General features: G+C 47.9%; 1 protein-coding gene across 1 annotated transcript in view; it reads right to left on the bottom strand.

The window, feature by feature from the left end:
* The window catches only part of LOC149980710 (disks large homolog 4-like), a 123,041-nt gene that overhangs the window by 36,924 nt on the left and 70,490 nt on the right, over window positions 1-15,627 (bottom strand). The window contains exons 5-6 of the mRNA XM_090185656.1: window positions 3,594-3,644; window positions 1,673-1,797 (exon numbers count right to left, since the gene is read on the bottom strand). Coding sequence (XP_090041782.1) covers window positions 1,673-1,797; window positions 3,594-3,644 — 176 coding nt within the window. The remainder of the gene's footprint in view (window positions 1-1,672; window positions 1,798-3,593; window positions 3,645-15,627) is intronic.

Here is a 15,627-nt window from a genome sequence, read left to right as displayed (position 1 = left end):
CACCCTTGACAACCACTGTGATTATTATTATTTGACCATGCTGGTCATTTATGAACATTTGAACATCTTGGCCATGTTCTGTTATAATCTCCCCCGGCACAGGACTGGCCACCCCACATAGCATGGTTCCTCTCTAGGTTTTGTCCTTTTTAGGGAGTTTTTCCTAGCCACTGTGCTTCTACACCTGCATTGCTTGCTGTTTGGGGTTTTAGGCTGGGTTTCTGTATATCACTTTGAGATATCAGCTGATCTAAGAAGGGCTATATAAATACATTTGATTTGATTTTATCAGCAACCATCACTCCTGTGTTCCAATGGCATGTTGTGTTAGCTAATCCAAGTTTATAATTTTAAAAAGCTAATTGATCATTAGAAAACCCTTTTGCAATTATGCCGAATACTGTTGTCCTGGTTAAAGAAGCAATAAAACCTTCTTTAGCCTAGTTGAGTATCTGGAGCATTAGATACTCATCGGATGAGGCCATGAGGTAGCCTAGTGGTTAGAGCATTGGACTAGGAACCGAAAGGTTGCCTAGTGGTTAGAACGTTGGGCTAGTAACCAGCAGGTAGCCTAGTGGTTAGAACGTTGGGCTAGTAACCAGCAGGTAGCCTAGTGGTTCAAGCGTTGGACTAGTAACCAAAAGGTTTCTAGATAAAATCCCCGAGCTGACAAAGTAAAAATCTGACGTTCTGCTTCTGAACCCACTGTTCCTAGGCCGTCATTGTAAACACGAATTTGTTCTTAACTGACTTGCTTAGTTACATAAAGGTAATAAAAACATCTGCATTTGTGGGTTTGATTACAGGCTCAAAATGGCCAGTCCATTCTTGTTCTGAAAAATGATGGCTATGCCATGCGAGAAACTGAAGATCTGGTACAACGCTGGGGAACTTCTCCCTTCACAGAACAGTGCAAACTGGCTCTAACCAGAATAGAAAGAGAGGTGGGAGGCCCCGGTGCACAACTGAGCAAGAGGACAAGTACATTAGTGTGTCTAGTTTGAGAAACAGACGCCTCACAAGTCCTCAACTGGCAGCTTCATTAAATAGTACCCGCAAAACACCAGTCTCAACGTCAACAGTGAAGAGGCGACTCCGGGATGCTGGCCTTCTCGGCAGAGTTGCAAAGAAAAGCCATATCTCAGACTGGCCAATAAAAAGAAAGATTAAGATGGACAAATACTGGACAGAGGAACTCTCTCTACACTGTTTTTCTGATCAAGATGTTATTTTAATGGACCAAAAATGTGCTTTTCTTTAAAAAACAAGGACATTTCTAAGTTGTCAGAGACTCCAGCCACCCCAGTCATAGACTGTTCTCTCTGATACAGCACGGCAAGCGGTACCGGAGCACCAAGTCTAGGTCCAAAGGCTCCTTAACAGCTTCTACCCCCAAGCCATAAGTCTCCTGAACAGCTAATTAAATGGCCACCCGGACCATTTACATTGACCCCAGTCCCCTTTATTTTTACACTGCTGTTACTCACTGTTTATTATTTATGCGTAGTCACTTTACCCCTACCTACATGTGCAAATTACCTCGACTAACCTGTACCCCCGCACATTGTCTCGGTAACTCAGCCTCCTGTCCTGTGTCTACCTGAGCCTCTCGTCCTGTGTCTACCTGAGCCTCCCGTCCTGTGTCTACCTGAGCCTCCCGTCCTGTGTCTACCTGAGCCTCCCGTCCTGTGCGGCAGCTCCTCCAGGGATGATCTTGGTGATGAAGATAGACGGGTCGTCTCCAACGTGGGGGTTGTCTGTTCCACCTGCTATACTGAATCCTAGACCAGAGTTACCCTACAAACCATCACACACACACACACAACCATCACATGTAGGTAAACATAGGAAGACCCCACTGCTGAAGGAGACAACAGAAAGCCTGATAGAATGTTTCATAAACCCAAGTAAATAGTACTAATTCCTGGGGAAATGTTCTGTGGACCAATGAAACAACATTTAAACATTTTGGCATTATAGATCAGCGCTGTTTACTGACAACCAAATCAAGCATTCAGTGAAAATTACACCCTCCCTACAATCAAAGATGGGGGAGGTTCGATAATGCTGTGGGATTGCTCTGCTGCCTCTGATACATAGGGGCTTGAACATGGCATCATGAAACCAGCACAATATCAGCTGTCAAATGTTCAACAGAGTGTCCAAAAACTGGGTCTCTATTGAAGGTTGTGAGTCTTCCAGCAGGATAACAAACCCAAACGCACCGGAAAAGTTCAAGAAGAAACCCTGGACTGAGGACAATACGGAGGACAATACGGCGAGCTCTGAAAACAGAGGTTGGTGGAGGACAATACGGTGAGCTCTGAAAACAGAGGTTGGTGGAGGACAATACGGTGAGCTCTGAAAACAGAGGTTGGTGGAGGACAATACGGTGAGCTCTGAAAACAGAGGTTGGTGGAGGACAATACGGTGAGCTCTGAAAACAGAGGTTGGTGGAGGACAATACGGTGAGCTCTGAAAACAGAGGTTGGTGGAGGACAATACGGTGAGCTCTGAAAACAGCAGTTGGTGGAGGACAATACGGTGAGCTCTGAAAACAGCGGTTGGTGGAGGACAATACGGTGAGCTCTGAAAACAGAGGTTGGTGGAGGACAATACGGTGAGCTCTGAAAACAGCGGTTGGTGGAGGACAATACGGTGAGCTCTGAAAACAGAGGTTGGTGGAGGACAATACGGTGAGCTCTGAAAACAGAGGTTGGTGGAGGACAATACGGTGAGCTCTGAAAACAGAGGTTGGTGGAGGACAATACGGTGAGCTCTGAAAACAGAGGTTGGTGGAGGACAATACGGTGAGCTCTGAAAACAGAGGTTGGTGGAGGACAACCCTCAAACATTGAAGAATTAGAGTTATTTTCTGCTGAAGAGCCAAATTGTCAGTAGAAAAGTGCAGCAAACTCATTGATAGAGAAGCGTTTGTCTGCAGTTAACTTGGCTCAAGGCTGTGCAACCAGCTCCGAACAGGGGGCCAATCATTTTCTCCATTTGTCTTCCTTTCATCAATTATAATTGCAAACTTAAGTTGACAAAAAGAAAATTGGTTTTGCAATGTTAAAGATCCAACAACAAGGTTTGGTGGCCAAAAGTTTTTTTTAATTGTCAATTTATTTTTTAGAAGAAAAAGGGAATTATTTATAGGGGCTCCTGAACGGAGCAGAGGTCTAAGGTGTCTCAGTGCTAGAGGGCTCCCTCGTGGTGCAGCAGGCCCTGTGTATCATTGCTAGAGGGCTCCCTGGTGGTGCAGCAGGCCCTGTGTCTCAGTGCTAGAGGGCTCCCTAGTGGTGCAGCAGGTCCTGTGTCTCATTGCTAGAGGCATCACTACAGACCCTGGTTCAATTCCAGGCTGTATCACAACCAGCTGTGATTGGGAGTCCCATAGGGCGGTGCACAATTGGCCCAGCATCGTCCTGGTTTGGCCGGGGTAGGCCGTCATTGTGAATAAGAATTTGTTCTAAACTGATTTGCCTAGTTAAATAAAGGTTAAATAAAGGTTAAATAAAGGTTAAATAAACAAATCAAAAATAAAAGTGTGAGGGGCCACAAATGTTGTAATCTAATAGTAAGAGTAGTCTCACCCTCTCTAGTGTCATCTCTTCATACTCCACCTCTCCCTCTGATCCATTCATCTGGAGAAGGAGAGAGAGGGAGGGAGAGGGGGAGAGAGAGGGAGGGAGAGGGAGAGGGGGAGGGGAAGTGGGAGGGGGAGAGAGAGGGAGGAAGGGAGGGGGAGAGGGGAAGTGGGATAGAGAGAGGGAGAAGGGGAGCGAGGGGGAGAGAGAGGGGGAGGGGAAGTGGGACAGGGAGCGAGGGGGAGAAAGAGGGGGGGAGTGGGAGGGGGAGAGAGAGGGAGGGAGAGGGGAAGTGTGATAGAGAGAGGGAGAAGGGGAGCGAGGGGGAGAGAGAGGGGGAGGGGAAGTGGGAGGGGGAGCGAGGGGGGGGAGGTGGGAGGGGGAGAGAGAGAGAGAAGAGAGAACACAGATCAACACAGATTAGTATTATTACATAGTATTACATTATATTCTTCCATCTCTTCTCCTCTCCTCCTCCCCCTCAGGGTGACAGAGTGAGCGATGATGGGATGAGAGAGGACAGAGAAATGCTAGCAATCAGTCATATTATTATACATTATACTGTCTGATGGAGGGAGAGAAGGGAGAGGAGAGAGAAGGAGAGGCAGAGAGAGAAGAGAGAGGAGGAGAGAGAAGGAGAGGAGAGAGAGAGAAGAGAGGAGGAGGGGAGAGAGAGAGGGGAGGAGAGAGAAGGAGAGGGAGAGAGAGAAGAGGGGAGGAGAGAGAAGGAGAGGGAGAGAGAGAAAGTGGAGGAGAGAGACCAAAATAATGGTGTTCCAAAAAAGGTGCAGTTGCCATGACCACAAATACAAATTCCATCCAGACACCATTTCCCTAGAGCACACAAACAACTATACATACAGTACCTCTGCCTAAACATCAGCACCAGTAACTTAAACAAAGCTGTGAATGATCTGAGAGACAAGGCAAGAAGGGCCTTCTATGCCATCAAAAGAAACATAACATTTGACATACCAATTAGGATCTGGCTAAAAATACTTGCATCAGTCATAAAGCCCAGATACTACAGACAGACACAGAGAGAGATAAAGAATCAATTATAGAACCCATTGCCCTTTATGGTTGTGAGGTCTGGGGTCCGCTCACCAACCAAGAATTCACTAAATGGGACAAACACCAAATTGAGACTTGACTTGAAAATATCCTCCGTGTACAACGTAGAACACCAAATAATGCATGTAGAGCAGAATTAGGGCGATACCGACTAATTATCAAAATCCAGAAAAGAGGCATTAAATTCTACAGCCACCTAAAAGGAAGCGATTCTCATACCTTACTTAACAACGCCATCACCTGAACCTGGAGAAGAGTCCCCTAAGCAAGCTGGTCCTGGGGCTCTGTTCACAAACACAAACACACCCCACAGAGCCCCAGGACAGTAACACAATTAGACCCAACCAAATCATGAGAAAACAAAAAGATAATTACTTGACACATTGGAAAGAATTAACAAAAAAACAGAACAAACTAGAATGCTATTTGGCCCTAAACAGAGAGTACACAGTGGCAGAATACCTGACCACTGTGACTGACCCAAACTTAAGAAAAGCTTTGACAATGTACTAACTCAGTGAGCATAGCCTTGCTATTGAGAAAGGCCTCCGTAGGCAGACATGGCTCTCAAGAGAAGACAGGCTATGTGCACACTGCCAACAAAATGAGGTGGAAACTGAGCTGCACTTCCTAACCTCCTGCCCAATGTATGACCATATTAGAGAGACATATTTCCCTCAGATTACACAGATCCACAAAGAATTAGAAAACAAACCCGATCTTGATAAACTCTCATATCTACTGGATGAAATTCCAGTGTTCCAACACAGCAGCAAGATTTGTGACCTGTTGCCACATGAAAAGGGCAACCAGTGAAGAACACACACCATTGTTGTAACGGCTGTTGGAAGGAGAGGACCAATGCGCAGTGTGGCAATCATTTATTATCATGAACACAAAACAAAATAACGAGAACGAAACAAAACAGTCCTGAACGGTGAATACAAAAACACGGAGCAGAAAATAATCAACTCAAAGGTGAAACCAGGCTGTAAGTATGGTTCTCAATCAGGGACAACCAGGCTGTAAGTATGGTTCTCAATCAGGGACAACCAGGCTGTAAGTATGGTTCTCAATCAGGGACAACCAGGCTGTAAGTATGGTTCTCAATCAGGGACAACCAGGCTGTAAGTATGGTTCTCAATCAGGGACAACCAGGCTGTAAGTATGGTTCTCAATCAGGGACAACCAGGCTGTAAGTATGGTTCTCAATCAGGGACAACCAGGCTGTAAGTATGGTTCTCAATCAGGGACAACCAGGCTGTAAGTATGGTTCTCAATCAGGGACAACGATTGACAGATGCCTCTTATTGAGAACCATACCAGGCCAAACACAGAAATAGAAAATTATAGAAAAAATAACATAGACTGCCCACCGTGTGTGTATGTGTGTGTCTGTGTGTATGTGTGTGTATGTGTGTATGTGTGTGTATGTGTGTGTCTGTGTGTATGTGTTTGTATGTGTGTGTCTGTGTGTATGTGTGTGTATGTGTGTGTCTGTGTGTATGTATGTATGTGTGTGTCTGTGTGTATGTGTGTGTATGTGTGTGTCTGTGTGTCTGTGTGTGTATGTGTGTGTCTGTGTGTATGTGTGTGTATATGTGTGTCTGTGTGTCTGTGTGTGTATGTGTGTGTGTGTCTGTGTGTGTGTCTGTGTGTATGTCTGTGTGTATGTGTGTATGTGTGTGTCTGTGTGTCTGTGTGTGTATGTGTGTGTCTGTATGTGTCTGTGTGTGTATGTGTGTGTCTGTGTGTGTCTGTGTGTGTATGTGTGTGTCTGTATGTGTATGTGTGTGTCTGTGTGTGTCTGTGTGTGTATGTGTGTGTCTGTGTGTGTGTGTATGTCTGTGTGTCTGTGTGTGTGTCTGTGTGTATGTGTCTGTGTGTCTGTGTGTGTCTGTGTGTCTGTGTGTGTATGTGTGTGTCTGTGTGTCTGTGTGTGTATGTGTATGTCTGTGTGTCTGTGTGTATCAGAATACTAGTTAGTATCTGTGGAAAAAATAAACCGCGTGGATTGAACTTCTTTAGAAAACCTGTCCAACATCATTATGTTGTCTAATCACATGTCTTTATTTTCCAAGCTAAAGCATAAAATACTTTACATCCAGCAGGTTTTTAAAGAACAAAATCCACCTGCTTCATGTTTTCATTTTTACTATGGAAAAAAATTGAGATACTGGTATCTTCACAGCCTCTCTCTCTCTCTCTCTCTCCTGGCCACTCGTAACCATGACTACTCCATAGCAACAGCTGCTGATCCCTATGGGGGACCCAGTTACCTAGGCAACAACAGTTTTCATAGCAACCATCTCCATCTCGTAGCAAATCATCCAGCATCACACACACAACACAAATGAACAACAACGCCAGATGAATGCAGCAAAAATCACAAATACAAAGTATATTCAGAAGCATATTTAATTTCATCCTCCCCTCCTCTCTTCCTCCCCCTCCTTTCCCCCTCTCTTCCTCCCCCCCTCCCCCCCTCTCTTCCTCCCCCCCTCCCCCCCCTCTTCCGCCACCGTCTCCTCTCGCGAGAGAGAGAGAGGGAGGGAGAGAGAGAGAGAGGGAGAGAGAGAGGGAGGGAGGGAGGGAGGGAGGGAGGGAGGGAGGGAGGGAGGGAGGGAGGGAGGGAGGGAGGGAGGGAGGGAGGGAGGGACAGCATACATGTCTCATGCATGTTAAACTGAAGTAGTACTGACTGCTGTGTGGTCAGAAGTGGAGCGCAGCTGGAGTTTAAAAGGTAGAGAAGGAGAGGAGGAAGAGGAGGAGAGGATGCAAGGAGGAGGAAGAGGAGGAAGAACAGGTTCGGTAGCAGAGGAAGCGAAGAGGAGGAAGTCAGGGTGATGAGGTGTCAGGAGAGGAGAGGAGGAAGTCAGGGTGATGAGGTGTCAGGAGAGGAGGAAGTCAGGGTGATGAGGTGTCAGGAGAGGAGGAAGTCAGGGTGATGAGGTGTCAGGAAAGGAGGAAGATGAGGAAGTCAGGGTGATGAGGTGTCAGTAGAGGAGGAAGTCAGGGTGATGTGGTGTCAGGAGAGGAGGAAGAGGAGGAAGTCAGGGTGATGAGGTGTCAAGAGAGGAGGAAGAGGAGGAAGTCAGGGTGATGAGGTGTCAAGAGAGGAGGAAGAGGAGGAAGTCAGGGTGATGAGGTGTCAGGAAAGGAGGAAGATGAGGAAGTCAGGGTGATGAGGTGTCAGTAGAGGAGGAAGTCAGGGTGATGAGGTGTCAGGAGAGGAGGAAGAGGAGGAAGTCAGGGTGATGAGGTGTCAAGAGAGGAGGAAGAGGAGGAAGTCAGGGTGATGAGGTGTCAGGAGAGGAGGAAGTCAGGGTGATGAGGTGTCAGGAAAGGAGGAAGATGAGGAAGTCAGGGTGATGAGGTGTCAGTAGAGGAGGAAGTCAGGGTGATGAGGTGTCAAGAGAGGAGGAAGAGGAGGAAGTCAGGGTGATGAGGTGTCAAGAGAGGAGGAAGAAGAGGAAGTCAGGGTGATGAGGTGTCAGTAGAGGAGAGGAGACATCATCATAAATAATTCAGAGAGAAGAGGAGTTACAGATCTGTACCCTCACACAGCGCTGTGTTGTCAGGAATAGACACGAGGAAAGTGGAAAGAAAGCAAACCACTCTACTTATCCTCTGGGAGATGGCTAGTGTGGGCAGTCTGGAAACAGACACACAAAGAGAGAATTAAAAACTCTACCCACTTCACTGAAGGTGTGTGTTTGTGTGTGTGCGCGCGTGTGTGTGTGATCCTACGTTGAAGATACTGATGGCCTCAGAGAGATCACTAGCCAATCAGTTGCCAGAGCTGCTTCCTGGTCATGGACTCATGAACACATGAACACATAACCCTCTGTCATGTCTGAGAATAACTGGACTGTAATGTTGAATGTGATGAAAGGGGGAAAAGATAGAGGAAGGATGGAGAGCGAGAGAGAGAGAGAAAGGAAATCTTTGACTATGTATAGACTCAGTGGGCATAGCCTTGCTATTGAGAAAGGTCGCTTTAGGCAGACCTGGCTCTCAAGAGAAGACAGGCTATGTGCTCACTGCCCACAAAATGAGGTGGAAACTGAGTTACACTTCCTAACCTCCTGCACAATGTATGACCATATTAGAGAGACATATTTCCCTCAGAATTACACAAAACCATAAGAATTTGAAAAACATCCCAATTTTGATAAACTCCCATATCTACTAGGTGAACTACAACAGTGTTTTATCACAGCAGCAAGATATGTGACCTGTTGCCACAAGAAAAGGGCAACCAGAGAAGAACAAAACACGTTGTAAATCCTAGAGGTCGACCGATTAATCGAAGTGGCCGATTATTTAAGTTTTCATAACAATCAAGTTCAAGTTTTCATAACAATCGGAAATCGGTATTTTTTGGACACCGATTTGTCCGATTTAATTTATTGACTGGGCAAGTCAGTTAAGAACAGATTCTTATTTTCATTGACGGCCTAGGAACAGTGGGTTAACTTCCTGTTCAGGGGCAGAACGACAGATTTTTACCTTGTCTAGTGGGACGGAAGCTATACTGTTACACTGGCAATACTAAAGTGCCTATAAGAACATCCAATGGTCAAATGTATATGAAAAACAAATTGTATAGAGAGAAATAGTCCTATAATTCCTATAATAACTACAACCTAAAACTTCTTACCTGGGAATATTGAAGACTCATGTTAAAAGGAACCACCAGCTTTCATATGTTCTCATGTTCTGAGCGAGGAACTGAAACGTTAGCTTTCTTACATGGCACACACCTTCTTCTCCAACACTTTGTTTTTGAATAATTTAAACCAAATTGTTTCATTATTTATTTTAAGGCTAATTGGATTTTTATTGATGTATTATATTAAGTTAAAATAAGTGTTCATTCAGTATTGTTGTAATTGTCTATTGTTAATTTTAGTTTATTTCACTTTTGTTTATTATCTATTTCACTTGCTTTGGTAATGTTAACATATGTCTTCCATGTCAATAAAGCCCCTTAAATTGAAATTGAATTGAGAGAGAGAGAGAGAGAGAGAGAGAGAGAGAGAGAGAGAGAGAGAGAGAGAGAGGGGAAGGAAGGATGGATGGAGAAAGGGAGAGAGATGATAGAGAGAAAGGCTACGGGGAGAGATTATTAGTAGAATGATCTTGTAGTAGTAATTTAGGGAAGTAGTAGTCAGAGCGGAAATTGAACCATCAACCTTCTCTAACAGAAACTAACTACCTCCTATAGGCAATATGGTCCAAACCTACTCCTACCATCATCCGCTGTCGTTGTTTCTTGGCCTTCCTGACGTTTTGAATAAACCGGCGGCCCATCTTCTTAGCGTACCACACCGACACAAACATCCCGCCTACCGGAGCCTTACCGGAGCCCCGCGAGCTCAGATCAGCTCACCAAGATAGCACCTTACAAACCCCGGAGAGGCACGCGCAGGGGAGGTTCATATATATCCTCTATATTACATAAATAACACGCTGCGCGCGCTACCGATTCAGCTGAAATCGAGGATACACGAGGGAACAGATTGGTCCCCAAAAATTAAAACCACGTTAATTAAAAACTGTTAAACCGAATAGTCCCATGAGCCATGTAGACTATTCAGTCTAAAATGCTCTTCTCTCGAACCCTGCCGGTCTAATGTCGGTTCAGTAGATCGGAGTTTCAGCTCCAATCAATCAAACAAACAACAGTCCCGGTGAACTGTAACCGGCTCCATGGTTGGTCGTGACTCGATGCAGTTCCCCTCTTCTCTACCGACCGCGGGGAGAGAGGAGTCAGAAGGCGAAATAATTCCCTTCACAGCGCAAGATTCCTTCCGTGTGTCTGTCAACGGACGGACTCGTGATGTAAACGTTAGATTCTCCCGGTAAGGACAACACCAGCTGACACAGCCGTTTAGCCGTTCATCAGTCCGCGAGGCTGCATCTCTATTCCGGTCGGTTTATTCTCCTCTCCTCCTCATCTTGTGCACGTTACCACTCCATCTGGTGCTCACTGAGATGTATCTTCCTCTCTGCCCCCCCCCCCCCCCCCCCCCACACACACACACTCTCCCTCTCCTCACTCTGTCAGCTTTCTCTCTGCCCCCCCCCCCCCCCCCACTCTCCCTCTCCTCACTCTGTCAGCTTTCTCTCTGTCCCACCCCCCACTCTCCCTCTCCTCACTCTGTCAGCTTTCTCTCTGTCCCCCCCCCACACTCTCCCTCTCCTCACTCTGTCAGCTTTCTCTCTGTCCCCCCCCACACTCTCCCTCTCCTCAGTCTGTCAGCTTTCTCTCTGTCCCACCCCCCACTCTCCCTCTCCTCAGTCTGTCAGCTTTCTCTCTGTCCCCCCCCACACTCTCCCTCTCCTCAGTCTGTCAGCTTTCTCTCTGTCCCACCCCCCACTCTCCCTCTCCTCACTCTGTCAGCTTTCTCTCTGTCCCCCCCCACACTCTCCCTCTCCTCACTCTGTCAGCTTTCTCTCTGTCCCCCCCCACACTCTCCCTCTCCTCACTCTGTCAGCTTTCTCTCTGTCCCACCCCCCACTCTCCCTCTCCTCAGTCTGTCAGCTTTCTCTCTGTCCCCCCCCCCCCACTCTCCCTCTCCTCACTCTGTCAGCTTTCTCTCTGTCCCACCCCCCACTCTCTCTCTCCTCTCTCTGTCCCCCCCCCACTCTCTCTCTCCTCACTCTGTCCCCCCCACTCTCTCTCTCCTCTCTCTGTCAGCTTTCTCTCTGTCCCCCCCCACTCTCTCTCTCCTCACTCTGTCCCCCCCACTCTCTCTCTCCTCTCTCTGTCAGCTTTCTCTCTGTCCCCCCCCCACTCTCTCTCTCCTCACTCTGTCCCCCCCACTCTCTCTCTCCTCTCTCTGTCAGCTTTCTCTCTGTCCCCCCCACTCTCTCTCCTCATTCTGTCAGCTTTCTCTCTGTCCCCCCCCCCACTCTCTCTCTCCTCACTCTGTCAGCTTTCTCTCTGTCTCCCCCCCCACTCTCTCTCCTCATTCTGTCAGCTTTCTCTCTGTCCCCCCCCCACTCTCTCTCTCCTCACTCTGTCAGCTTTCTCTCTGTCTCCCCCCACTCTCTCTCCTCATTCTGTCAGCCTTCTCTCTGCCCCCGCCACTCTCTCTCTCCTCACTCTGTCCCCCCACTCTCTCTCTCCTCTCTCTGTCAGCTTTCTCTCTGTCCCCACCCACTCTCTCTCCTCATTCTGTCAGCTTTCTCTCTGTCCCCCCCCCCCACTCTCTCTCTCCTCACTCTGTCAGCTTTCTCTCTGTCCCCCCGACTCTCTCTCTCCTCACTCTGTCCCCCCCCCACTCTCTCTCTACTCACTCTGTTAGCTTTCTCTCTGTCCCCCCCTCACTCTCTCTCCTCACTCTGTCAGCTTTCTCTCTGTCCCCCCCTCACTCTCTCTCCTCACTCTGTCCCCCCCAACTCTCTCTCTCCTCACTCTGTCAGCTTTCTCTCTGTCTCCCCCCACTCTCTCTCCTCACTCTGTCAGCTTTCTCTCTGTCCCCCCACCTACTCTCTCTCCTCATTCTGTCAGCTTTCTCTCTGTCCCCCCCCCACTCTCTCTCTCCTCAATCTGTCAGCTTTCTCTCTGTCCCCCCGACTCTCTCTCTTCTCACTCTGCCCCCCCCCCCACTCTCTCTCTCCTCACTCTGTTAGCTTTCTCTCTGTTCCCCCCCTCACTCTCTCTCCTCACTCTGTCAGCTTTCTCTCTGTCCCCCCTCACTCTCTCTCCTCACTCTGTCCCCCCCACACGCTCTCTCTCCTCACTCTGTCAGCCTTCTCTCTGTCCCCCCCACTCTCTCTCCTCACTCTGTCAGCCTTCTCTCTGTCCCCCCCACTCTCTCTCTTCACTCTGTCAGCCTTCTCTCTGTCCCCCCCCACTCTCTCTCCTCACTCTGTCCCCCCACTCTCTCTCTCCTCACTCTGTCAGCTTTCTCTCTGTCCCCCCCCCACTCTCTCTCCTCTCTCTGTCCCCCCCCCACTCTCTCTCCTTACTCTGTCTCCCCCACTCTCTCTCTCCTCACCCTGTCAGCTTTCTCTCTGTCCCCCCCACTCTCTCCTCACTCTGTCAGCTTTCTCTCTGCCCCCCCCACTCTCTCTCTCCTCTCTCTGCCCCCCCCCCCCACTCTCTCTCCTCACATCTGTCAGCTTTCTCTCTGCCCCCCCCCCCCACTCTCTCTCTCCTCTCTCTGCCCCCCCCCACTCTCTCTCCTCACATCTGTCAGCTTTCTCTCTGCCCCCCCCACTCTCTCTCTCCTCTCTCTGCCCCCCCCCCCACTCTCTCTCCTCACATCTGTCAGCTTTCTCTCTGTCCCCACCACTCTCTCCTCACTCTGTCAGCTTTCTCTCTGTCCCCCCCCACTCTCTCTCTCCTCTCTCTGCCCCCCCCCACTCTCTCTCCTCACATCTGTCAGCTTTCTCTCTGTCCCCCCCCCACTCTCTCTCTCCTCACTCTGTCCCCCCCCCCCACTCTCTCTCCTCACTCTGTCAGCTTTCTCTCTGTCCCCCCCACTCTCTCTCCTCACTCTGTCAGCTTTCTCTCTGTCTCCCCACTCTCTCTCTCCTCTCTCTGTCAGCTTTCTCTCTGTCCCCCCCACTCTCTCTCTCCTCACTCTGTCCCCCCCACTCTCTCTCTCCTCACTCTGTCAGCTTTCTCTCTGTCTCCCCCCCACAGTCTCTCTCCTCACTCTTTCCCTCCCTCTCTCTGTCCCCCCCACAGTCTCTCTCCTCACTCTTTCCCTCCCTCTCTCAGTCCCTGGACTCTCTAGTTCTCAGCTAGCTATCTCGCCCTGCCCCTCCCTCTCTTTCTCTCTGAAGGATTTCCCTAGCTCCTGTAACAGCCTCTGACAAAATTAAATCAATTCGCTGATATAATAGACAGACACAAAGAGAGGAGAGAAGAGGGGGAGGAGAGGAGAGGAAATGAAGGAATAAAGGAATATATCATAAGGGTGAATGTGAGAAGAAGTTAGTCTCTCTACCAACCTCTGCACTAACACACTCAGTGTTAACCTCTGCACTAACACACTCAGTGTTAACCTCTGCACTAACACTCTCAGTGTCAACCTCTGCACGAACACTCTCAGTGTTAACCTCTCTACCAACCTCTGCACTAACACACTCAGTGTTAACCTCTCTACCAACCTCTGCACTAACACACTCAGTGTTAACCTCTGCACTAACACACTCAGTGTTAACCTCTGCACTAACACACTCAGTGTTAACCTCTCTACCAACCTCTGCACTAACACACTCAGTGTTAACCTCTGCACTAACACACTCAATGTTAACCTCTGTACTAACACACTCAGTGTTAACCTCTGCACTAACAAACTCAGTGTTAAACTCTGCACTAACACACTCAGTGTTAACCTCTGTACCAACCTCTGCATTATACACTCAGTGTTAACCTCTGCACTAACACACTCAGTGTTAACCTCTCTACCAACCTCTGCACTAACACACTCAGTGTTAACCTCTCTACCAACCTCTGCAATAACACACTCAGTGTTAACCTCTGCACTAACACACTCAGTGTTAGCCTCTCTACCAACCTCTGCACTAACACACTCAGTGTTAACCCCTGCACTAACACACTCAGTGTTAACCTCTGCACTAACACACACAGTGTTAACCTCTGCACCAACACACTCAGTGTTAACCTCTCTACCAACCTCTGCACTAACACACTCAGTGTTAACCTGTGCACTAACACACTCAGTGTTAACCTCTGCACTAACACATTCAGTGTTAACCTCTGCACTAACACACTCAGTGTTAGCCTCTCTACCAACCTCTGCACTAACACACTCAGTGTTAACCTCTCTACCAACCTCTGCACTAACACACTCAGTGTTAACCTCTGCACTAACACACTCAGTGTTAACCTCTGCACTAACACACTCAGTGTTAACCTCTCTACCAACCTCTGCACTAACACACTCAGTGTTAATCTCTGCACTAACACACTCAGTGTTAACCTCTGCACTAACACACTCAGTGTTAACCTCTGCACTAACACACTCAGTGTTAACCTCTCTACCAACCCCTGTACTAACATACTCAGTGTTAACCTCTGCACTAACACACTCAGTGTTACCAACCTCTGCATTAACACACTGTGTTAACAACCTCTGCACTAACACACTCAGTGTTAACCTCTCTACCAACCTCTGCACTAACACACTCAGTGTTAACCTCTGCACTAACACACTCAGTGTTAACCTCTCTACCAACCTCTGCACTAACACACTCAGTGTTAACCTCTGCACTAACACACTCAGGGTTAACCTCTCCACCAACCTCTGCACTAACACACTCAGTGTTAACCTCTGCACTAACACACTCAGTGTTAACCTCTCTACCAATCTCTGCACTAACACACTCAGTGTTAACCTCTCTACCAACCTCTACACTAACACACTCAGTGTTAACCTCTGCACTAACACACTCAGTGTTAACCTCTCTACTAACCTCTGCACTAACACACTCAGTGTTAACCTCTGCACTAACACACTCAGTGTTAACCTCTCTACCAACCTCTGCACTAACACACTCAGTGTTAACCTCTGCACTAACACACTCAGTGTTAACCTCTCTACCAACCTCTGCACTAACACACTCAGTGTTAACCTCTGCACTAACACACTCAGTGTTAACCTCTGCACTAACACACTCAGTGTTAACCTCTGCACCAACACACTCAGTGTTAACCTCTCTACCAACCTCTGCATTAACACACTTTGTGTTAATCTCTCTACCAACCTCTGCACTACCACATGACACACTACAGCACTCAGCTTATACAGTATTCTATAGTAGAGAGAGAGAGAGAGAGAGGGAGGGAGGAATAAATAGACAGAGAGATAAAGAGAAAAGAAAAATAATGAGAGAAAGAGAAAGAGAGAGAGAGAGAGAGAGAGAGAGAGAGAGAGAGAGAGAGAGAGAGAGAGAGAGAGAGAGAAAGAGAAAGACAGAG

The sequence above is a fragment of the Oncorhynchus mykiss genome, chromosome 9 (genome assembly GCF_057628025.1).
Source record: "Oncorhynchus mykiss isolate SJ-2025 chromosome 9, ASM5762802v1, whole genome shotgun sequence".
Taxonomy (NCBI): Eukaryota; Metazoa; Chordata; class Actinopteri; order Salmoniformes; family Salmonidae; genus Oncorhynchus; species Oncorhynchus mykiss.
Note: the sequence above shows the minus strand (reverse complement) of the source record. Positions and strands in the feature narration are given on the sequence as shown.